At 38.1% G+C, this 25459-nt stretch overlaps 2 protein-coding genes across 5 annotated transcripts in view; one reads left to right on the plus strand and one right to left on the minus strand.

The window, feature by feature from the left end:
• Positions 1-301: 301 nt before the first annotated feature.
• Positions 302-7298, plus strand: YARS2 (tyrosyl-tRNA synthetase 2). Its single transcript, XM_032183477.1, has 6 exons — positions 302-436; positions 1782-2707; positions 3184-3351; positions 5808-5963; positions 6284-6454; positions 6968-7298. The coding sequence occupies exons 1-6, from the start codon at positions 302-304 to the stop codon at positions 7125-7127; spliced, it is 1716 nt and encodes a 571-aa protein (XP_032039368.1). The 3' UTR covers positions 7128-7298.
• A 3508-nt stretch (positions 7299-10806) lies between these two features.
• Positions 10807-25459, minus strand: part of DNM1L (dynamin 1 like) — a 38206-nt gene continuing 23553 nt past the window's right edge. For 2 of the 4 annotated variants that reach the window (XM_032192911.1, XM_032192903.1), the window contains 9 exons: positions 24314-24469; positions 24127-24216; positions 23096-23188; positions 21433-21489; positions 20220-20297; positions 17672-17839; positions 16900-17009; positions 14633-14792; positions 10807-13629 (listed from right to left, as the gene is read on the minus strand). In XM_032192911.1, coding sequence (XP_032048802.1) covers positions 13573-13629; positions 14633-14792; positions 16900-17009; positions 17672-17839; positions 20220-20297; positions 21433-21489; positions 23096-23188; positions 24127-24216; positions 24314-24469 — 969 coding nt within the window. In that variant the 3' untranslated portion in view covers positions 10807-13572. The remainder of the gene's footprint in view (positions 13630-14632; positions 14793-16899; positions 17010-17671; positions 17840-20219; positions 20298-21432; positions 21490-23095; positions 23189-24126; positions 24217-24313; positions 24470-25459) is intronic. The other 2 variants (XM_032192929.1, XM_032192921.1) reach the window with 1 other exon arrangement.

Raw genomic sequence — 25459 nt, forward strand, 5'->3', positions numbered from 1 at the left:
ACACAAGTACCAATCTAATGACCTAAAGTCCTTCACAGATCCTTTTCTTACAAAATACCATTAGCACAACCATTAAATATTTCTCATCTGTAAACATTTCATCACTGATGCTTAATTCACTTTTTGTTGTTGCTGTTTTGCAGTAAAACCTGCAAAACCAAAACCTGCTCTCCTTTCCACCATGTTGTTCCTATCTCCTTTCCCATCTCCTTTCCATCATGTTGTTCCCCAATGTAATAGAACAGAATAATTCCACATTTCACTTACCCACAGGTCTGTTAGCAAAAAGTCTTCAATGATAATGACTTTTGAACGACAACACAAACACTTAAAATTTCCTTCTTTGTCACCTGTGAATCACAGAGTCATAAACACTTGGTTTTCCACTCAGTACTATCCTGGAAGCATGCTGTCATTATTTGTGTGCCATGTGGAGGTCAGTTTGGTGGACTAGAGGTGGCCAGGCCAATGAGAAGTTGGCCTATCACTGCTACACACATAAAAATGCCCTCCCTGACTTAAAAGGAAGAATTAAAAAATAGGGGTTTTATCAGTATTATTATTTAACACAGTTCAGACCTCTAAAAAAAAAAAAAAAAAAACACAAAAAAAAAATCTTCCCCAGTCTATGTTAGCTCCTGTGGTATTAATCTAAATACCTCCTCCTATTTTACACCTGAAATGCATAGTCTGCCAATACTTATCTGTATGGTCAATACACAGAGTGAGACTGTCCAAGATTGGAAGGGTTTTTTATAAAAGCTATGCAATTTCTCATCAAATCCTTAAAAGAGTTGGTATAATTTTCCATCCTCAGTCTTGCTGTTAACTACTATTGATTTCCTCCTACTACAGGGCTTCATGAAAGCATCAAACCATACCAACCACATGGGATTTCCCAAGCTTTTTGTGTCCTTTACAACCCCTGTTACATTGAAGTAGACACATTGTTTTGCTGACATGTAGCAGAAAGTCAATCAAAAGCAGGAGTGGACAGTTCTGGGAAGTAGTAGAAGAAAAAAAGAACCTAATTTTGCTGGTCTAGAAGTTCCTTGAGGTGGCACATGACGAGTGACCTAGTCTCTTCATGCCACCCTGCCAGCAGAAGCGATTTAATTCAACAATACAACTGGAAAGAACAAGGAAGTCAACAGCAAGTAAAACGCAACGAAAATGAACCCAATTTATGATTAATCATAACAAAGGCAGTGCTTTAAGCAGGTCTAAATTTGGAAAGTTCACGAACTCTAGAATTCTTAAGTTTTAAAATTCTAACTTTGTAATCTTACTAATTTTAATTTAACAGCCCAGTATTGGTTCTGCCTAAGTAACTACTCAAAGACCCGATTTCCAGTGGAGTGTTTGAGAATGAAAGTAATATGAAGACCCGGCGTTTTGGGATGTCGGATTGGGAAAAAGTGAAGAATGAGCCAACACAATATTCTTTTTATGTGTGTTTTCTTTAATAACGTGAAAGACAAAGGCACGCAGGAGATAGCCCTGCACCACTTTTACCGTGGACTTTTAAAATAATGTATTAATCGGTAACAGAACACACAACATCTTCGCGTAATGTAGTTTTATTGCACCATTTATTGAAAAAAGAAAAGAAAAGAAAAGAAAAGAAAAGAAAAGAAAAGAAAAGAAAAGAAAAGAAAAGAAAAGAAAAGAAAAGAAAAGAAAAGAAAAGAAAAGAAAAGAAAAGAAAAGAAAAGAAAAGAAAAGAAAAATCAGGGCGAAGGCTGCACTTTGTAACCGAATTCCCTACTGGGGCCCCGCAGCGCCCTCAGGCGGCCTCCGCCGCGGCTGAGGCCGAGCCCGCCCCTAGCAACTCCCGGCCCCGTCCCGCCCCGCCCCGCCCCGCCCCGCTCCCCCATCGTGCCCCGCACAAGATGGCGGCGCCCGCGCTGGGGCGGCGCTGTGGCGGGGCGGCGGGGCTGCGGGGCGGCCTGCGCCGGGCTCTGCTCCCGGCCCCGCTGCCGGCGCCGCGGCCTCTCCACGAGCGGGCGCCGCGGTCGCGGAGCTCGGCGGGGCTGCTGGCGGCGCAGTGCGAGCGCGGCCTGTTCCAGGAGGTGTTCCCGGGGCAGGGCGCGGAGGAGCAGCTGGCGGCGCTGCTGGAGCCGGGCCGCCCGCCCGTCACGGCCTACTGCGGCTTCGACCCGACGGCCGACTCGCTGCACGTCGGGCACCTGCCGGCCGTGGCGGCGCTGCTGCACTTCCAGCGGGCGGGACACAACGTGGTGGCCGTGGTGGGCGGCGCCACCGCCCGCCTGGGCGACCCCAGCGGCCGGCTGCGCGCCCGCGAGCCCCTGGCGGCCGCGCGGGTGCGCGCCCACGCGCGCGCCCTGCGGCTGTGCCTGTGGCGCCTCTTCGAGAACCACCGGCGGCTCCTCTGGGCGCCCGGCCCCGGCGGGCCCGGCCTGGGGCGGGCCGAGGTGCTGGATAACGCCCGCTGGCTCGGGCGCCAGCCGCTGCTCGGCTTCCTGTGCGGCGCCGGCGGGCGGCTGCGGATGGGCACGCTGCTGAGCCGGCAGGGCTGCCGCGAGCGGCTGCGCAGCGCCGAGGGCATGAGCCTGGCCGAGTTCGTCTACCCGGCGCTGCAGGCCTACGATTTCCTGCACCTCCACCGCCGCAAAGGGTGCCGCGTCCAGCTGGGGGGCGCCGACCAGATGGGCAACATCATGTCCGGCTACGAGCTCGTCACCAAGTACGGGGGGGGCCGGGGAGGGAAGGAGGGAGTTAAGGGGAGCCCAGCTCCCACCCTGACAGGGCGGTGTGGGGAAGCTCTGCTCGTCTGCAAAGTCTGGTGCGAGTGCTATGGAGCTCGCAGGCACATCAGTGTGTGCTGTTGCAGTGTCAACACAGAAAGCAAGCACAACAGGTGTCCCCGCCTCGTGAGCAGCATCATTTAGTACCTAGAGCAGAAGGCAAAAGATGAATGTGACAGTGCTGCTGCTCACAAAGCTGTTTATTTAAAGTACTTCATTACACACAAAGAACTTAAATGGTAGGGGGTGAGGACACGCAAAAGAAGTGAGAACACTTTTATGAAGCGCACTTAGGAAAAAATAACTGGGGCTTAAAAACTTAACTGCTTTACAGAAAGGATAGCATCTTACAGAATGTCTGAGTGTTCTTTAACTTTACCAAAATGTGACTTACATTCTTCCTTAATCTTCTCAGGATGACAGGAACAGATGTGTTTGGTATTACTGTACCCCTTATTACCAGTACCACTGGAGATAAACTGGGAAAGACTGCTGGCAATGCAGTTTGGCTCAACAGAGACAAGACTTCTCCCTTTGAGCTATATCAGTTCTTTGTCAGACAACAAGATGACATAGTTGAAAAGTAAGTACTGCAGCTTCATCTTGGTTTTTGCCAGATCCTAACTGTTCTCTGGGGATGTGTGTGAGGTCACGTAATTAGTATAATTTCTCATAGCTCCTTGTAGACATACGTGTTAATTGTAACCATACGTTAGTTAAACAGGCATGATTAACTCCTAAGTACAGAGGTTAGTGGAACCTGTCTCCATGCTATATGCATCATAAATTACTATGTACAGAGCAAGCAAGGAAAGTATAACACGTCATTCTGCCAGTAGAGTGAATTAAGTTTATCTGATATATGTTAATTTCAGTTCTGTAACATCATGTCATCAAGTGAAATCTCTCCTGTAATAACCAACTGCAGGTTGATAGATAATAACATGTAACACTACATATTGCATGCTGCTTAACGACTTACACGTGAAGTTCAACATTTAGAATTGCAACACAATTAATAATTGCTTATCCCTAAGAAAATTAAAATAGTGTCTTGCAAGGAAAAAGCTGAGACATTTGTTTTTGTGATTGTATTAACTGTCTAGATCAGTGGCCTCCAAATGTTTTGGACTGGCACCCCATCAGTAATAAATAAATTTGAGCATGCACTCCCAGTACATGCATATATGTGGATTTGTAGGTTTTATATATATATATACACATAAATACACACATGCACTGTTGAACATACAGTATTTTCTTTTTACACCTCAGTGGATCATCTTGTATAGTCGCACTTTGAGACCATTGGTCTAGATAAAAACACACCTAGGAAAGTTACACTTCAGTAGCATTACCACAAGTTAAAAGGGGAGAAAAGGGTATTGTTTTAAGCTCATTGTAGGTGTATAAATGTATTTACAAGGTAGAGGTTTTCAGGATTCAATTTTAGCCATTATCAAAAGTAAAAACTAAGGCTGAGAAGCAAAACAAAAACAACAAAATTCACATACCTGGTCAAATTACTAATTGCTTGCACCTCCTCAAACCTAGCAGTCATCAGCACCCTCAGGTATAGTTTAATACTGTAACAGTAAAAACATCTCGTGATTTGGCTCACCTTTGGACAAACATACAGTACATTGATATAAATAGATAATAACTCATGCAACTAAGTATTAATCTTAAAAGTCTAGATAATGGGAGAAGTGCTTGTTAGGTAAATGACCAAAAGTACTAACATGTTGAAACCTTAAGCCTGTTTGATGTTCTACTTATATATCTTGCATGGAAAGAAGCTTTACTGGATTTTTTTTCAGAATTGGAGATAGGAACAACTGGCATAATTTTGACTCTGCTTAATGTTTGAGGGAGTTACTGAAATGAGCTGTTCATCTTCCATATTGGGACATGGAAGCAAGGAGTTCAGCTTACAGCTATAATGGCAAGTGGATTGAAGGATGCCCTACTGTAGCTACTTAAAATTGTAGCACACACAAAGACAAAATTCTAAATAATTGTTACTCAGGGTAAAGCAGTTCCAAATCCAAAGCACGGTCTTGTGTTCATTTTGCTGAGTCTGGATCCAAGTCAACCGCACAACTCATATTCTTACTGAACAGTGTAAAAATATTAAAATCACACTAGGAAAATGTGAAAGCTTAGCAAAAACATGAGAAATACTGTCTGTCAGGCTTCATGGATGGCCGAGTTCCACGCTAGAATGCCACTGAGAAGGCTGATAGCTTTGCTCAAGGCATCATGTTAGTTTTCAGATCTATTTTTCTTTAAATACTAATATCAATGTCAAATATGAGTCTTCATAAACCTCAGATATGCCTTCACTTTTGTGCCATGACCTGCAGTTACCACTTTCAGGGGTTCATTCCTTGATTTCAAATAGATGCTCTGCATCCACTGCACTTTTCAGACTGCAAAGAGGAGTACGTGGGTACTTAAAATGTTTCCTGCTTTCAGACTTTGTAATAGTAAGGGTACTTTTATTAGTACACTGCATTTCACAGTACTTGAGAGCACATTAGAACAGGCCTTGTTGTAAATGGTATGCCTGGGATACGCACCTTTAAATCATTGATTATCCTAAATAATCTTCCTGTTGAGATACTCATTCATCAGTACACAGTATGCTTCTGCCCCATGACTAGCATAGCATGTGGTATTTTGCATTAGCATATCATGTAACTACTAAAAATATATAGTAGAACTGTATGTGATTGCAATAAATGCTTTAAAGTACTTATTCCACTAGAAAAGCAAATTCTTGATTGTGAAACAAGCTTCATAAAAGTGTTTTGCATGTTATTTCTGACTAGCAAAACATTAAATAAAATGAGTTATCTTTTGTAAGCTGGAAGTGTGTGGGCAAAAACAATGAGTTATCTGAAGGGACAGAATATCTGTAATATGGATTTCTTAAAGAGAGAATCATATTAGTGCTGCTAATGAAGTTTGAATGACAAAGACAGGAAATCCACAGTGATGCTTATGTAGACAAAGTAACTTTTTGCCTGCTCATAGATACCTGAAACTCTTCACCTTCCTTCCTTTTGAGGAGATTGCCCACATCATGGAAATGCACGCTAAAGAACCTGAAAAATGGGGCCCTCAGAAACGGCTTGCTGCAGAAGTAACAAAGCTCGTTCATGGTACAGAGGGGCTGGAGTCTGCTAAGAGGTGAAGTTTGATTTGTCGAGCAGTTTTCTTTCAGATTTATTCAATGGTAATTATCCAAGGCTTTTCAGGAACTATTTTCATGAAGTGAATTGTTGCTCAGCTATTAAGAGAAAAATGTAATGCTGTAGACTTGAAGGTACAATAATGATACAAAATTGCAGGAGAGTGGGTTCAAAAAAAAAATCAGAGCAGCAAGGGAAGTACTCTTACGTACTTCTGTGGACCCTCAGATGATGTTGGGGAGGGGAATATGCTTAATTTAACTGTACTTTGTGCAAAGATGAGATGAGTTCTATTTTGAATGATCTTTGTTCTCACAGGTGCACTAGAGCCCTTTATTACAGCAGCGTGGAAGCATTGGAAGCTATGTCTGACCAAGAGTTACAGGAACTTTTTAAACAAGCTCCTTCAGCTGAATTGGTACTTGAACCAGGAATGAGTGTGCTCGACCTGTGTCGCAAAGCAAATGCCATTCAGGATGGACCTAGTGGGTATGTTATCACCTGCACTCTTCAGTAATACCTCACTAAAGTGTTTTGAAGTAGTGTGCTTTTGCAGATGTTAAATGAAAGGTCAGAACAACCAACTCGGGTAGTAACATGTTAGCTATCTACATACCACTTCTAAATAAGAGTGGGACAGGAGACCTTACTACACGTTGAGGAGAAAGTGTATGGATAATGCAGTGTCATGTACTGTGCTTAAAAAAAAAAATCTACAGCTGGTGAAGAGAGCTAGCTAGCAACAGTGCAAGTTTCCTTATCCCTCTCAGAAGGGGTTGGAATTCTGGAGGCTAAGGTTGATGTCAGTTACTCTTGACCTGAAATAAATTTAACCTGCTTAAGATTTAAAATTTATTCTGATATAAACATACAAATAAAAACTTATGAAATAGCTCTTAACTAATCTTTCAATACTTAGCAGTAATCAATAGCTTTCTCTTGCAATTACAAGCTGTTTTTTTGTTTTGTTTTGTTTTGTGTTTTTTTTTTTTTTTTTTTAAGGTACCAGAAAATTACAGATGGTGGAGTGTCAGTAAATGGGATTAGAGTAACCAATCCTGAGACTGTTCTTATTCTTGGACAGCATATTCTCAAGAATGGAGTATCATTGCTTAGGGTTGGAAAGAAAAATTACTACATTATAAAATGGCTGCAGTTGTGACAACGGTGTTTCTCTACTGCTTATTTTTTTCTGAATTTTCTCAGAGCATACTCTGTTGAAGATGGACTTGAAGATGTTTCTATATTATGCATTACTATGCAGCTCACAAACTGCCTGATACCAACATACACCAACAAGGTTCAAATAAAGGAAGCTGAGATTCTAAACGTGTATGATTTCATGTTTTTGTTTCTGACAGTGAATTACTGAATCAGAAAGTTATAGAAATTGTATAGCAGATAGGAAAAATCTGGTAACATCTGATTACTTCAGATAAGCCACGCTTTGTGTAGACCACAAATCGCAAATAGCCTGAAAAACTGCACACACTTCATTATGGCAGTTGTACCTACATTTGGATCTTTGGACTCCACTGAAGTTAAATATTAGTATTTATTACAGCTGGGCTTTTCCTTTTTTCCCTAATGCACAACTTCTGTAGTTAATGCAGTGGCTATCAGTATCAGCTGCTAACCTGTGAAGAGTAGCTAGACTTGTGTGACATGGCTCTTTCCGCTACAAAATAAGATATAGAACTATCTAAAACATGCAAAAGGAACAGTTGGAATTGCCATGGAGAACAGGTGCAACTAAAATACAGAACTGGAATGTTGTCATATGCAACTCTTAATTTTTTTTTATTTTGCATAGATGTTATTCTAACAAGGAGATTTTTAGATGTTCTGCCTTACTCAAAGTACCATTCATGAGAAAATATGAACAAGAAGACAAAGATTAATTCCAGAGTCCAGAGATGGATAGTAGGATCTTGCCCTACTTTAACAACCAACTGCCTTGCAGGAGGGAAGGGGAACAGTGACCAGAAACTCTACAGCCTAATTCACAGCAAGATGAGCAAAAGCATTCTTCTAACAGAGGATGTATGCTGCTGGCAACTTCTGACTTCATCCTAACATAGAAAACCTGGATAAGTGGGTAAGAACAAACAACCTACAACCAATTGTTGTTTTTTGTTTGTTTGTTTGTTTGTTTTTCTGGACAGGTTTGGTTTAAAACAAGTTGCAGAAAATTCATAATAAATAAGTGGAATGGTTAAGTCCTGATATGTAAGCTTCTTATTGGTTGTTTGGGGCATACTGCATACAAGCTTTCCAGCCTTCATGTGGTAAAGAAGAATATTCAGTTCTTGAAATGAGAGACAAATCAGTCCCTTCAGACAGAAACATGCAAACACAGTACGTCTTGATTAAAGAACAAAAAAGTGACCCTACTACTTACGGCCTAGCCAACATTTGGGATCATAGCATCCTCATTGCCTTTTAAGGACAGCATGAAAGTGAGAACGTACTTCAGAGAGTTGGTGGAACACCACCATCTACATTTAAAGGCAGTGTTGCTTTATTTCATTGCTCTGAAAAAAAACACAACTCAAACACCCCTTCATTACTAGTCACTACACACCTGAAATCAATACAGTGCCTTACTAAATTCAGACTTTCCCATGATGGGGACAGGATCATTTAGGGAATACAGGTGATGCAACCAGATCAACAACAAAATAAAACCACACGTGGTTACCAAAAATATCTACAGTACATAGCCATATTTGAATAACTTTGAACTAGTTAACTGAGCTGCTAGATCATAGTGTTGTAGCAGGCTGGCTTGAGTTTGTCCCTTTTTAAAGGGACATTCCTTACCGTAGTACAAATAGGTGTGAAAGCCTCAGTCTTATAAGCTGCTCATTTAGGGCATCAATTGCAGTGCTGTTTGCAAGGACTAGAGTAATCCTTACTCTTAGGTGAAACAGTGATTTCCTAGTCTGTAAAACTCTATGACAATACAGTTTCACAGCCACAGCAGGAGAGGCCTTAGTCTCAGCTACCTGAATGTGGTACTGCAGCATCAGCTCTTATGTTGTTGAAATAGGTTATAGCATTGCAGCTGGTTTAAACTACCTAACATACCAGAATAGGGAAATAATGTTAAAAGAATTTTGAAGAGAATTCTAATTCTTCATTCTCAAGAATCCAGATGTTCTATCCATTATTTTTCATTTTTACTCTGATCAATTTGACAGTGGTTTTGTCTGCATTATCAATTGAGATTTCAATAAGTTACAATGGTTTGCTGCTTGTGGTTGTTTTTTTTTTTTTCAGATTAAACTGTAATAGGGTAGTACTTCAGTTCAGTACATGGAGTTAATAGTGCCAGATAAGCTAGATAAGTCTCTAGATCCTGCTTACCTGCCTGATAATGAGATATCTATCCTATACATTAGGAATTTACTATATTTCTTTATATAACAAAATATTAGAATAATTATACATCATGTGTAATTATATAGCAATATATACTATAGCTATATAAAGACAAAAAAAGTAGTTATTTATTCCTATCTTTAAAAAAGTCTCCACATACCTTGGCAGCTCTCAAGACGAGTTTGTTTTGCTTGTCATTTTGCCTTATGCTACAGTAATGATCAGAGCTAAAATGCCCTAAAAGATCATCCAATTCATTTTTGTTAGTTTACCTTTTTCCCCAAATGGCAGAAGCATTACAGCAATACAAAAACGCGCGCCTGAGAATAAAATACAGCAGTAACACCCTTGTTAACCTCCAGAGAAATACAACAGATTAGATTTGACAGCTACTTTCTGTTTGCAGGAAATACGCTTCTAGGAGTAGAGTAAGTCATACTTGTTGTATCTGACCTCACCTGCCTTTTTCCCTTTCATTTTCACATGGTGTTGATCCACAAGTATCCTCTGATTTCAAGTTTGTTTTTTTTTTTAAAAGCATTAGCACCCACTTTGATCACATATTAAAAGGATTTTATTTGTTTTTACAAATACACAATTGAAAAAGAATTAAATTCTTTGTGTACAAGGTTTTTAATGAGATCCATCAACTCCAAGCAATTTATTCTGTGTTTCTTTCTGACCAACTGCTACCAATCTGAACCTTTTCCTGACTTTCTGAAGCCACAACTGGATGCAACCACTACTTCTCATGGACAGCCTGTACAGGGTGTTGCATCTGAATATTAGAATGGGTAGGTCAAGAATCAAGGGTGATTGGAAAAACTAGTATTCTTTCTTAGACTTGAATATTAACAGTTGTGGCAGGTAGCAATAATGGGACTGCTTTCAAGAGGGGCTTAACTTAGTAAAGCTGTCACAGTGAAGAGGTAAAAGGTGAAAGGACATGCAGCAAATACACTAAAAAGGAGCTATCTAAACATAGAAACACCACTAATTTAAAGGGGGTGGCTGTTTGGGCATAAACCAATGTTCAGTTTGATCTACTGTTCATCTTTCAGACTTCAAAGGAAAAGTTATCTAACTCACCTCAAAGCACACAAGTTTAAAAAAACAAACAAAAAAATAGATATATTTGGGAACTTCACTATCTACAGAAAACACCAGTTAGCAGTCTGCTCTGCTCTCAGGCTAACAGATTTAACAGTGAAAAAAACAAACAAACAAATATTACTCAAGATAATTCAATGCAAGTTAGGAACAGGGGCACAGCATATTGGCAAATTGTTTCCCCTGCTGTCATTCCATAAAGCAGGGACATAAGTTTGCAATATATCTAATCTGGCATCTCTCAAAGCCATCATCCCTCCTTAAAGCAGGACTCAAAGGCAAGTTCTACTTCAGAATACAATTTGAAGCACACAGACACTCCCCTTACACACTAAGTGAAATTTGACTACGAAAAAAAAAACAAGTAATTTATTGACAAACTGATCACACACAGATACTGTGTTTTATTTACAGTAGTACCACACATACGTCAGGTATCAACATCAAACATTTAGTAGTCTAAACTTAGCTTCAGAGGTTATTCTCCCCCATGACTGTTTCACTGGATAGTAAGTTGTCTTTTGTGTTAGCTTGAAAGTTGTTCATTGATGACAAAAATATTTTGGGTTTAAATTATATAAGGTTGACTAGAAGACATCTGTAAGCAATCAGTCTGATCTAGTGAGAATTTTTCAGTTGCTACTCTACTAGACATTTTACCAATTCTTCTGTTACTTCTACTAAGGGTAGCAACAACAGTAGCACTTTGACACGTTTAAAAAACAACTGCCATCAGCAGCCTGTCTACACTGTAACTTCTGCAACTACTACAAGAACTGAAAATACTAAATTGCAGGACAAATGCAAACATATGTAAGGCTATACAAGTATAGTTATTCTATAAACTTGTAAGAGCATATAGTCCTGCCACCTGACCTAAAAGTCAGTTCAAAACTTATTTCTGGGATAATATATTTTTGTATATCATCTGTTTATTTAATAACAGGACTGTTACAGCATGGATTTTTAAATATTTGCATTAAGCGTGACAAATCATCTTCATTTTTTGGCACTCAACTCACTTGAAAATTTGCAAAACAAACAAGCATTTCAAAAAACAAATCTCACATGACATTACAGAGCCAGTTATCACTTGCAAGAATGTTGTAAATAAACGGAACTCATTTGCTTTATTGTAGTATTTCAAAACTTTGCAAGTAAGAACGTCTCCTTCCAACAGACTGTTGACTGACATTTGGGAGTTCAAGCTTAGTAGCAGTTCACTTAAGGACAGTTCTACTTTGCTGAAAACATATTGCTTAAATGTCAAAAGTGCAAGGGAAAGAGATGTCGGGTGAATTTAAACTAGAAATGCAATGCTTTTGACAAAATACTCTCGCTATTCACCAAAATTGATTTGAAAAGTGGCTTGCACTTCACTACAGTCACATTTCTTAAATCTGAGAAGTACCATCTCTGGATAAAAAGTGAGAAGTTAGAATTACTTCCTTTGTATTTATTACATCTAATGCATACATCATGACTTTTTAGGCTGCTTAAAAATACAGAATATATTTCCATGTCCTGCATGAATTTCAGTAATGCATAAAATAACTATACAAAAAAGTGCGTGTAAGACTTAACTCCTTGGGTTTATATTGATACCAAACTGAAGACTACCATGTGAAAAATAAATCTTTAAAACAGACCTTGCTGGAAATGGAGGTCTTAACTGGTTTTGAATTTTCAATGTTTAGCATTTAGAAAAGGAATTCCACTTCTGTTAACTGGTGCAATGGGAAAAGGAACTGAAGATGGGAATAAAAACCTCAGGGTACTAGCCCGATATACTAAGAGCAAGCCATGGCTGTTAACAGCAGTGTCTTATTTTTCACATGCAAGTTGTGTTAAAGATAAAATATCAGCAATACCACAGTACACATTTTTTAACTTCATACAAAAAAAGTAAATCTGTTTGAAAAGTACATGCAAGTGTGCTGGCTGGAATTTAAATAAATTTTTATTCATAAAAATTAAAATGCTTACTCTTTAAAGGTTAGTGAGAACAATATTTATCTGTATGAATTACAATCAGAAGAAAATAACTCATCAACTTAACTTCAACTTACTTCCTAATTTGATTGTCCTCAAAAAAATAAAAAAGCTACTTATAGCACAGTAAAATTTCTTCAAAAGCAAGTGAAATCTCTAGTATAAATATTCCAATCCTACAGACTTCCCTTCATGCTGTCATACCTTCTAATGTCTGGAAAGAGTTGTGGGGATCCCCTTCTCTCTGGCCAACTTAATCTGTTTTTGAAAGAAACACTATCTCGTAACAGTTTTGAAATCCATTTTTATTTTTTTTCAGCTATGCCAGAACAAATTTACTATTGGATGGTCCAGGGGCTTGGTCCCGGGGCGGGGAGGAAGGGGAAGGTGGTCTTGTACCTGATTTTAAACCCCAACATTTATACACAAGCTCCAGTGCACATCGACAACTTTGCACCCACTTTTTAGTAGTAGGCTGTTACTTGTTCACAAGCTCCAGGCTAATTCATCCAACATGATACTCCATTAAATGAAGATCAAAATTTTGTCTGCAGTTTTAACATTTGGGAAAAAAATGGGGACACACATACGTAGCGATACGGTAGACATCTCTACTGTGCTATAAAATTGACACCTCCATCTGCCATAGTGCATGCAATATATTCATGAAAGAAAATACATGGTGCTCTCTTCTCTTCACAGTATTTAAACCTCTACTGTAAAAGCAGCTTAAAACTATGCCACAAGACTACACTGTCCATCTTAACCACAGGCAACCTGTTCAGCAAGTCAGGCACTGGAACTTTAATGTTTTTTCCCCAAGTTCAAATGAGCCTGTCATTGAGACAGTAAGACTTGGTCTGCTTTAATTTGCACCAGAAAGCTGGTAAGGAAACATTTAGAGCCATTTATTATGTGGATTAAATATGACTTACTTTGCAAAATACAGCGTATTTTTCTGTTTGCAAATCAAACCAACTGTCTTTACATGAGCAGATTTACACAGTTGCAGTACACAGATAAGAGTTCATAAATAAAAATTCTATTCCGTATACCATGCCTAGCAATTTTCAAGTCAATGTAACCTCCAATGCATATAAATAGTGTCGCTGGTACAGTCTTCACCAAAGATGTGTCTCCCGTATCTCTGCAATGATTTGACTGGCTCGCTGCAGGGCCTGCACACGGAAAGGCAAAAAAAGACAGAGTTATTTACTGTTTATGAAGGGATTTCTCAGACAGGCAAGGAACGGCAATCTAGAAAGTCTGATGTTAAAATTTAAATCAAAGCCTGTCCCTTTCATTAAAAAAAATGAGTGGTAACAATCTGCAACAACATTAACTCTGATCTGGACAAATGCAAAATTAAGTTTGGTCCTGTGAAGTTTACAGTTTGAAAAACAATTCCCCTCAATCGAATATGTTTATCGTATAGGAACACGGATTAAACTTAATATAGGGGTTCTTGGACAAGTGGTATCTCAGAGTATGCGATCTCTCAAATGCACAATCTGTATGCAAGAGAGAAGTACATTTTGCTATTTCTTTATTGAAGCTGCACTGGCATCTGAGAGGCATTGTTTTCTATACAGTTCAATCCAAAGAAACATAGTGAAAAAATGAAGAGTTCTGTAAAACAGATACATCCCAAATGCACACAGATGTACACTGTGGTCATGATAACCAAGTCTCAATGTTCCCACTGTTTATATCACAGGGACCTACCTAGAGATAGACCTACCACTGGCCCATAGGCACTGTGTGTGAAGCATTAGAAGATGGGAACAGTACTTGAAACACTGTAATCAATCCTTTCCTGCTCCTCCCCCAAAAAAACACACTACTGAACACAATAGAGGGAAGTTAAATAAGAGCAGGTGATCAAAAACAAACGCGTAAGTTAAAAGAATACCAGATGAGAGCTTCTGCTTTAAACATGAAACACAGTTTAGCTCCCTTCTTCCCAAGTACTCAGTCTACATAATACTGTGTAATATTTCTACTCATATATTGCTTCTAATTCCTCTAGCAGAGAGAAAAAAAATGCCCTGACATACTTTTAAAAAAGTAGCATAATTAAAAAGCAAGGCAAATTTTTCAAGAATCTCACATTTACATGGTTTCAATGTCATCAGCTGTTCTCATAAGCTCCTGATTTTTTTATATTTTTTTTTTTAATACCTTTAGCATGTCTGCTGCCTCTTTTCTGCGCTGTGCCATGTCTTCAGACTCCGTCAGAAGGTCATCCAACAGCAAGGATTTATACAGCTGGCCTACCAGCTCGCTCTGAAGAGTGTCTTTCACGTGGTTCACCAGAAAATGCATCACTGCCTTTGGCACACTGCAAGCACAAAAAAAAAATCGTTGCTTCATGAAAGCTAATCAAAACCAGGTCTGCTCTAAATTTAAGAATGCACAATGTGAGCAAGCAGCTACACAGAACCTTGGCTCAGACTACCAGGAATCTACTGCTAACAAAAAAGAAGTTTTCAATCTCAAGTAAATGAAGTATCATGTGCAATTTTAAGAGCTGAAGAGACTCCTCAAATAGGATGGCAATACTGTAAAGGACATGAAAATATATATGGTGTAAAGAATACATTCAAAATAAATTACTTTTTTTCAATAGATACCAGAACTCAAATCTCTACTGTGTTAGGCAGGAAAAAAAAAAAAAGCTAAGTATTTCACCCTAGGATCAATCTTCATGTGTAAGTGAGGAGGCAAGGAAAGGACTGAAGCATCCAGTCTTATCAGATAAACTGAAAATAGGATCACTGTTCAAACACTGGGCCATATCATCTCTAGCATGAGACAGCATGAGGGCAATTTTCAACTGCAAATGGAGTTTAAGTGAGCAAAATCTATTTGACTGGAGTGGAGGCAGGCAGGAACCAATGAGAACCAAGAACAGTCTTTCAGAAAAAGACCACAGAATCTGTAAAGCAACATTTTTCAGTTTTATGTCAGGCTATTGTACCCCCAAAGAATCCATGGTTTCAACTCTGATTTCCCCACCATTAAAATTCCTGAAAAAAATATTAAAGTATTCAATCTAGCTGAACCTGATTTTCTTGGGGACTTAAGATGTGTGTAGCTTTACTCTTCTGAAAAAGCGGGCAAAAATATTTACTTGAGCATTGACAAACTCAAATCATTATACTAACAGAGTACCAAAATCTGAAGATGTAAACACAGGAACAAAAACTGAATTACGGCACCTCAGGTTATTTCATCAGAATAGCAGCAACCAATAACGAAAATACTGGTGGTCCTTCCCAACTGATAAATAAAAAATATTAGTTTAAACAACCTTGCTGGCAGAACACTAAGCAGTATTTTGCTACTAGTGTGGTTTGGGAGTTGACACAGTCAGTACTAACTCATTTAACAGTGGCCTCATCACTCTTCCTATGTGCCTACAGCCCTAAATCTAAATCATTATCCTGGGCATATCAAGAGTTTCGCTCCAAACAATGCACTTTCAGAGTGCTGCAATTAGCATTCAAGCATTAACTTGGCAGGGAGCATGCAAGTCTAAACAGCCAGATCCAAGATCAACCTCGATCCATTACCACATCTCAGTTCTTGGAGTCATACTCCCAGATTTGGTTAGGCATTTTCCCACTGCATTCTGCTGCTTTAAGGGTCCTTACTGGGCAGCTGAGGGAAGACTTCTGGTAAATCATGATGAGACAGTAGAGGTCTATTAATACTGAAGTAATTAAATTCATTTCCTCTTTTCAAGCCAATACACCGCAAGTTCTACCAAAAGAAGAATTGAAGAAAGAAGCCCAAAATATTTTGGGAGTCACCTGGCTATGAGCTAAAGCAACCCAAAACTCAGGTTCAAGGCCACTTGGGGACAAGTACCATCCAAGTAAGAGCCTGAATAAGCTCTGCAAATACGATGTGGGATGGACATGAGTCCAATCTTTGAAAGATATCTCCTAGAAGTACTTCTCAAGTAGGCGAGGTTGTTCTAATGCATACAGTTGCATACAGTAGAAACATATTATTTCCATCCTCATAGCTATGGACGAGAAAACTTGGCCACAGTTCCTATTCAACCTCCCTATTTGAAATAATAGGATAGCAAAGCAAAGTTCTACCATTGTTATATAGCCCCCAGAGTTTATTCCAGTTATTTGCTGCAAAACATACATCTAAATTGCAGCATCTTCCAGAAAAGCTCTTATCTCCTAAGTAAGGAATTGAATAATTTACATCAATATAATACAGAATTAAAACCATTAAAGAAAATACTTCAGCCTTCTTAACTCTGTGAGAGGTTGTTTTACTGCTGCTTCCTCTTTAAAAAAAAAATAATCACATTTTCCCTCTGCTTAAAAAATAAAAACGTGATTTTAAAAAGCCACAATTATATACATGACCCTTGAGATATCACATTTGTATGGCTTAAATATTTATAGGCAGTTTGGTTTTACCTGTCCTGAATGTTCTTTCTAACAATAAGGAAGTAAGATTTAATGAGTCGTTCAATCACTTCACAATCTCGTTGCTCACGGGCAGAAAGTTTGCGTGCAACAGGTACAGGCTACGTAAAAAAAAATTAAAACATCAGGTTACAAATTCTGCTCGTTTATATATATGTATAAACATCAAACTGGGGGAGATCAAAAGGAACCACTGCTCTTTTAGTCTGATAATTTGATACATGTAACCTGCCTTGCAATAAACCTATTATTGAGAAATAAACATCAAAAGACATCAACATCCCAATCTTTGAAACTGAAAGGTCAGACGGCACCACCACTTTTTTTTTTTGTAAAAGCTCACTAAAGGAACTAAGCTGTGCAACAAGAATTTTCATCTGTTTTTACTTTAAATGGCTTTTGTTTTTAATGATTCCTCTAGTATCAAAAATGCCAACTTTAGCAAAAATGAGTAGGCATTTGAGTTGAGACAGGAGCTGAAATTTACTTCTGTAGAAAGAGTGATCTAGACAGGATTTTACTTGCGTAGGAATTTGTGAAAGGAAGCCACATATCCCAAATCATAAGCTGAAACTAGAGGAGGAGAAAAGAAGGACTGAGTAGCAGGAAGGGTGGAGAAAGGGGATAGAGCTCCCTGTTCCTATAGTAGTAACTATTTATGAAGATATATATTACTATCCAAGTCACAAGAGCTGGAATTCATGTGTTTTCTTTCCTGAGTCTGAATTACGAAGAGGAGGCATCTGTCTTTCATGACACTCACCACATCTAGTAGGTTTACAGCATGTCCTTTTTGAGGACTAGCAGGAAGGGCTGCAGCTGGTTTCGATTTTTCCTCTGCTGATGCCTCTTCCGCTTTTGAGGGTTTAAGCATTCCTCTCCAGTTGCCTGTTCCAGACTCCTGGGACGCATCTCCTGTTGCAGGAGCAGCCTGCACAAACAACACAGTAAAGAAAAATTGGAGAGTTAAAACACTAGCACTGCAAAGCAGTGTCTGATCAAATCTTCTATTATGGAGCTATACATAACTAAGAAGCAAGATTTTCATACATATAATTTTCTTCCTACATCCTGTTCTTCACATTCCCCACCTCTGTTTTCCCTTTGGGAAACTGATTAGAAGGACACTTGCAATCTATTAATGGGTGTAAACTTAAGAGTTGTTTTGGTTTCCTAATTCTTAAGAAATAACTTGACACTTCACAAAACAAATCCCATCAAAACTGTGTAATGTGAAGTTGAAAGACTTGTATTACAGCAACAGTTTGCTGCTTTGCTGCTTACAGCAGAAAAAAAGAGTATCAATAAAGTGAAAGCTTTTAAAACTCGCATCCTTCCTAATAATGGTATGAAACTGTTCACAGAGACAAGGTCTCCAGTTGTTTAAAGGTCTAAAGATCACTTCTGAAATATGGAAGTCTTCCTACATCTATTAGTTTTTACCACATATTCCTGGACCTATACTATCATGACCATTCTGAATGCACATATGACAGATCACTACAGCTCTTAGAAGGGCTCTTGAATTTATTTATAAATTCTTTGTACAGAAACCAAAGTTCCTTATAATGACAGCTAAAAAATACGCACTTTTACATTTCCAGGTATCAAAGCTACGAATGTATTTGTGCTGCCAGACCTCAAGTTACTGAAGGCTTTTCTGTACTAAATCAAGAAGAAAAACCTTCATCTTCTGGAAGTGAAGATCACAGTTTCTGGGAGTAAAGCTTTCCATTCCAGGGAAAGAATGACTCTCTGGTCTTCTGAGAAGAGGACGTAACACCCAACTCTTACACATTAGAAATCACTGGACAAAAGAAATATTAGTAGATGGTACCCACCACAGGTTAGATAAGTAAATAAAAAAAGACAGTTTATTTTGATGTGAAACAGTCTTAACTTTTGGTTTGCACCTTTCCATATACCTGGCAGCTGTTCTATTTATTACTGTACTGTAAAAAACAAATAAACAAAAAAACCCTGTAAACTCAGCGCTGGTCATTAAAGGCTCTGAGGTGCTACTACTTATGTCTTCCTTCAGGAGGAAATAAGCTAAAACTATCTACTGTGTTTACAATTAAAACACCTCCATGGCTGACCCTGGGTCTAGAGAGAGTGAAGAAAAGAAACATGGCATAATGGCTGTATGTCAGGAGGAAACCCAGCTAAACTGCATATATTTCTTATTAAAATTGCACAAAAACTGTTCAGAGACATTGCACCAAATATATTGGAAGAATTCAAATCAACCTCTTCTAATAAGAGGTAACCACTGATAAGGACAGGTCCATTCATTTTTTTTCTGATTGTAAGACAGCTATTCAAAGTGGCAAAATTCCCCTCATTCAGTGTTACTATAGAATGGGCTGTATCTCCCAAGCAATTTCAGAAACAAAGCTGCAGTCTTTCACACCAAACAGAGCACTGAGGATTCACTGACTATTTAATAATAGGAAACAATTTAAACCAAATTTGGCAGTTTCCTGCAGCTTTTGTGGTCACAACGGTATCCTCACAATTGCTCCAGATTTCCTTATAGATGTTTGCAGCATATCAGAACCAATAAATCTTCGACCAAAACTGTAATAAAGTTCCAATACCAACTTGAACTACTTTGTTCAGGACAGAAATGACAGCTTTACACAGAGGCAGAATGCATGTGTGCAGTGAAGCAAAAAGCCTGAGTCCTCTTGGTTACTCCTGCTACGCAGCTTGGTGACTATCCATCTTCTCTGACTTCACGTAAAAGCAATTAGCAATAAAGTCTTTACACTACTGAGCTGTTATTTCAACATGACAGACAGCACGCCTGAAGTGTAACAAGCCACTGCAGAACACATTTCACAAATAGAAGTGAACCAGGGATTGAACGATTAAGTAAGACGACAAAAAGGGGGCTCAGGTTGGAACAAAGCCTGTAAGGATTCCCTGCAGGAAGCAGGAAACTCACATTTTTAGTTTATCTTCTGTTCTCCTTCTTTAACTGTCAACACATTAAAAACATGCAGTTTAACAACCATGCTGAAAAACTTTGATCACAATACTGTTGCACCAAACAAGCAATTGACTACAAACAGGGGCAAATGTTGCACCACAACATATTACAACCAAGGGTTAAAACAGAAAGCAGTGGCTTTGCCACCTAGTAGTACATCTCTACCCACATACTACAGTCATGAAATGTCAAGTAGTCTACACCCGGTAGGGCACAGCGGGTTGGGGACAGAGCCCTACAGACCGCTTTCCATAGTACCTGAAGGTGCACCACAACATATTTCGCATGCAGTGCTTATAGAAAAATCAAGACAGACCTTGCCATCAGCCTCAGCAGAAGCAGCAGTAACAGTCTCCTGGGAAGCAGGTGTCAATGCACCTGGAGCTTTAGTAGACTAAAGAAGGTAAAAAAAAAATGCAGGGAGGGAAAAAAAAAAACAACAACAACTGAAAACCACCAAATCTACCTAGCACATGTATGCACTTTTATCTGCGAATATCTTTTTGTCTTAAAAAAAAAAAAAAAAATCCAGAAAAGAAAATACTTTGGATTTGCAAGCAACACAGTAATATAAGGATTAAAAAAAAAAAAAAAAGCATGTTGAAGACAGTTAAAGGACTTTTGGCTTATCTGGACTTCAATTTTTCAGCTCCTTCACTGATGATTTAAATATGAAGTCAATTAAACCAAGGATCAAACAGCACTGAAAGCCTTCTCTAGATAGCTACCTTAAATTCTCAGTTCATCCATCAGCTGACTTTTACAAACTAAAGGCACTAATATTGAAGTCCACTATGAGACTTCATCTTACTTTTTAAGCTAGGAAACAAAAAGATTTCTCAGCTGTAATCATTCCTATTACAACATGTGATGAGTCTAAACTATATTCTGTACATTTGAATTCTAAATACTTCAAAGTATTAAATACATGACCGTCTAAAATCCTAGCTGTCAGTCTGTTCATTCCCACAAGGCAATATTTTCACGATGCTTGATAACCAAGCGACAGAAACAGACCACACGACTGGTTTATGATGATCAACTGAAAACTTCCTCCTCCATTTTCTCCCAGAGAAAGTAAGACTGCACTAAAACTGCAGTCGAGTGGCTTTAGAAAAAAAAAAAAAAAAAAAGTGCTACATTGGCAAACTGATTATTTTAAATCAGTTGTTTATCTTTTGAAATCAGTGTCACGGCCATAAATTTAAGCATGCAAGTTCTGAATCCATCTTTAACATCTGCAAGCATTTTGAGCCTCACCTGAAATGCCACTTAAGTAATACATGTAATACTAATGTAAATTTATAGGTAAGTCTTCAGAAATCCCAAATGTAAAACCTGCATCTTTGGAAGACGAAAATGACATTCTACTTCCATCTTATGAAATTCAAAGACAGAAGTCAATATTCTCAAAGCTCTCAAAACTGTCACTAGGCCAGCAGATCAAAGTTCCCAACATTTAGATTAGATCAAAGCACAACATGTTATACTTAGAATAAATAAATATATTAAAATCAACATTTACTCACCTTGTCTCGTGGCCCAGCAGAAGGCAATTCCCGGGCTAACCTGTTACGTCTTTGTTCCTTTAAAAATAATCCAGCAAGACCTCAATTAGGTATCGCTATATCACCACACATCCAAGACTCGTATTTTAAAGATGACTTAAATTTTAGAGACAAACGCTAATAACATCTCATCCAGTGCCATGTAGCCATCCTACGAAAGCATCAATTATTTTCATGACACTACTCTGATTACTTGACCAAAGGTAAATTCTTAATAGAAATTTTTTTGCAAAACTTATTGCAACATTTTCTATAATCAAGACTAGAGCCTTTAGATAACAGGATCAAAGCTAAACGGTTGGGCTCTGTGTAGATTCTCTGCAGCTTTCATTAAACATTAAATCTTCAAAGTAATCTAAAAATTTGATTTCACATCCAGCAAGGTTGACTCTGATTTGCCCAGGTGAAAACATTCACTTTATAACAAACCAATTTGAAACAATCATGACAAAGATCTGATTTTTCTTGAAAGTAAGAACTGATTGTCCACTGAATAAAAATAAGATGTTTTACATGCTCTGTTTCTTCAAACATTTCAATGTCCTGTTCAGGAAGATACTGGAAAAGAACTAATGTAGGTAACACACAATAATACAATAATCTTACATTTAACTTCACAAAATCTTAATTTTCACACTCCTAGCAGTTTGTGCAGACATTGATCCTGAACTAGATTCAAGAGCAGTCAGTCTATCAAGGCAAATTCGATTGCATAACCAGTCAAAACAAAATGTATTTATAAAAAATAAGTTAGAACCAACAAGCAGAAATGACAACATAAACATTTTAAAAAGAATGCTACTATGAAAAAATGTGTTGAATCAGCAAGGGAACACAGGAATTATTAACAAGCTCTTAGTCAGACGGATGAAATACTGCAACAAAAATCAGACTTGGAGAAAGAGCTGAGCAGATCAGTTGTAGGACAACAGTTTCCATAGGATGTCAGCAACAAAGTTTACCAATCAAAACTGGACTTGAAAAAGAGAAAAGGCTACTGAAGCTGTAAAAGCCTGATGGAAGAGTGGTGGAGAAAATTGTTTTAGGGAGACGGAAGTTCCTGAACACAGATTCAGGAACAGTACCAAAGGCAAGCAAAAATTAGAAGCTAAATAGAGGAAACAATACCTGTATTATCATTTCATGAGTGAGAGGAACATTATAGCTATTGATAGATTCTGTCAGAGAGAAGATGCAGTTACTTTGACATTAAAGAGAATTTCACAACCATCTTTTTAAAGTTTCTCTTCCAAAATTTCACTTAATAGCCACCACTCAGGTGCCCATGTTATCTTCCAGGAGACATACAGGCAGAATTGTTTCAATTGAAACATCGGCCACTGGTTCTGCATGTAATATGCAACATAAATCTAATAAATCAACTGATCACAAGATAAGCATACACCGTATTTGTATTATAATTAAATCTTTATACTTCAGAAGGTATAACTATGATAGAAGAACAGATGTGTCAGTTTCTTTCTATGAAGCAGTTTTTTAGGCTTTCATTTGAAGAGTCAAAAGACATTTAACAAAGATATAAGCCATGATCATAGAAATCCTTTCGACTTGTCCACTTTTCAGGTAAGCATACAGAAATTTTCAAGAGGATGTATTTTCTTACCTCAATGTTGTTATTCATTAACCCACAGGCATCAGCAAAATCTGGGTGTTTGGTATTAATATAGGCTAACTCAATAGCCACTAAATTATGAACCTGCAATGAAAGGGCATGCAAAGGTCAAAAATTCAGTGAGAAGATCTAATGGCAGTGAAGAACAATGATCTAAAATGCAGTCTAACTGTCCATAGCAAAAGACCATTTTTACTGCCCCAAAGACAGTAGTAAAGTTCTGACCCAGAAAAAAGCAAGGGAATTAATTTTTCATTGCAATACACTCAGACCTTCAGATCTTTTTTGAAGTTGTATCAATTTAACTTGTTAGCTTTATTAAGCTAACCCCTCTCCAGCAAGAAGTAAACAAAACTCGGCCATTTGAGTGTTCCATATGATGTAAGCGATATAGCTTACAACCTTCAGTTACAAGCCATCCTAGTGAGAGATGCCTCACTATAATACGCACATACAACAAATTTTGTTTGCTTTTCACATTAAACATACACATACGTGTACAGAGCCAATATCTTTCTTTCCTCCCCAGTAAGCAAACCTAAAGCAGACTTCTACCTTTGGAGAAATATATTTTAATATTAAAGTTGAATTTTCACTTCTCATTAACTAAAAGGCATTAAAGGTAAAAATCAACATTTTATCTCAACTTTACCTTTAAAACAAATAGAATAAGGACTATAATTTAATTTCTATCATTACATCTTTAACTACAGTAAGTGAACAGCTTCTGTTACAGGGAAGGTAAATTTACCTACATCAGAAAGACTAGGAAACTTTAGATCCAAGTTTTAATAAAATCATCTTCGAAAACAAACACAGCAGACAGTAAGTTGCAGAGGGTTCCACCCCATCCCTTTGTTTTTTATGTATTATCTTCTAATACAGAAGAAACTACTTAACAAATATGAGTTATGACTCCTTTAATCATTTGGGTTCCTCACATTACACAGCAAACAGAAGCATCAAGGAAAACTCTAGACAACATAATTTTCCCAGCAAAATTATAGTAGATGGCAAATTACCATTTCATTCGTGACAGGAAGTCTTCTACGCAGAAGACAAGTTACTACTTCAACTATGGCATCATGCAATTTAGGAAACCTCAATAATTCCTAAAAAAAAAAAAATTATACATGAGACTTACAGATTTTTGGGGAGAGGGACAAGCAGTAATTGAAAACATAATTCAAGATTTGAGCACACTTTTACCTGTGTACTGTAATTACTACAATGTTGGATAATCCTCTGCATTTCTTCATGAACCAGCTCCACACAACGCAAGCTAGGCTCTTCTAAACGTTTGATTTGCCTTTTAACCAGCAATTCAAATGAAACTTCAGGAACAAACAAGGCAGGACGGGGACCCTAGTTCAGAAGAAGGGTAAATTTTGCTAAGTTGCATACTGAAACGACAAGCATTTATAAGTAGCAGTACTTGATGAAATCCTGAATAGAGAAGGCCGCAGTTTTCACACCCAAAAGAACACTCATAACAGGCCTTGACAGTTTAAGAGCATTACATATTAAAAGCATATATTGAAATATAAAAGCTTTACAGCCTAAAGAAGCTCAAAATATCTTTAAGACAAAATTTGTGTTCAGTGATGATTAACCAGCACCCTTGTAGAATCCTGAACATTTCTACGTGGTCTGACAACCACGAACAATTATATTCCAGATTTGTGGATCCAAGTTTACATGAAATTTATTATAAAGACATTCTCTTCTTAATTTTCATCAGACAAAAATATCCAGCAGTTCTGGACATACAATTCTCACTGCACGATACCTGGGTTTGCTGTTAAATATACTTGTAAAGTGTCACCGTGTTAATGTTTGGGATAATTTAATTTATGACTTTACAGACCAATGCTCAGCTATACACGGGGTATTTTTACCTGATTTTTTTCAAACCTAAATGAGCTTTAGAAACACAAAGATGTGATGCTTCACAGAAAAGTAATGCAACATTTAGTGACTGGTAAGATGTATTACTTTTACAGAAGGATAAGAACACGCAAACAAATTGCTGCTGCAGTGTACCTAATGTATTCCAAGTCTGAATAATTACTGACCATGCAGAAATGCAACTGTCTGTACCCAGCAGAACACAATATAAAAGCTGACTTGCTTGATGTTCAAGTCAAGCTCTGAGGAGTGAACATTCCATATAATGACATATTTAAAAGTAAGCTTGCTTTTAATTCTTACAGTACCAATCCCCATATGTACAACAAACCCGATCAGTCATGTAAATACTGAACCATTTAAAAAAAAATCAAGTAATAGAGAATAAGAAAAAAAAATAAAAGATCCAGTAATAGAGAATGAAAATATCTGAACATGTCCTAGCCC

This window comes from Aythya fuligula, chromosome 1 (assembly GCF_009819795.1).
Source record: "Aythya fuligula isolate bAytFul2 chromosome 1, bAytFul2.pri, whole genome shotgun sequence".
In the NCBI taxonomy this organism is placed as follows: Eukaryota; Metazoa; Chordata; class Aves; order Anseriformes; family Anatidae; genus Aythya; species Aythya fuligula.

What these genes read in the sequence shown, in the direction of transcription:
- YARS2 (XM_032183477.1), top strand. Translation starts at nt 302, where the DNA reads ATGACTTTTGAACGACAACACAAACACTTAAAATTTCCTTCTTTGTCA. An exon ending in CAAGATGACATAGTTGAAAA is followed by an intron (nt 3,352 to 5,807) that starts GTAAGTACTGCA and finishes GCCTGCTCATAG; the next exon opens with ATACCTGAAACTCTTCACCT. An exon ending in ATTCAGGATGGACCTAGTGG is followed by an intron (nt 6,455 to 6,967) that starts GTATGTTATCAC and finishes TTTTTTTTTAAG; the next exon opens with GTACCAGAAAATTACAGATG.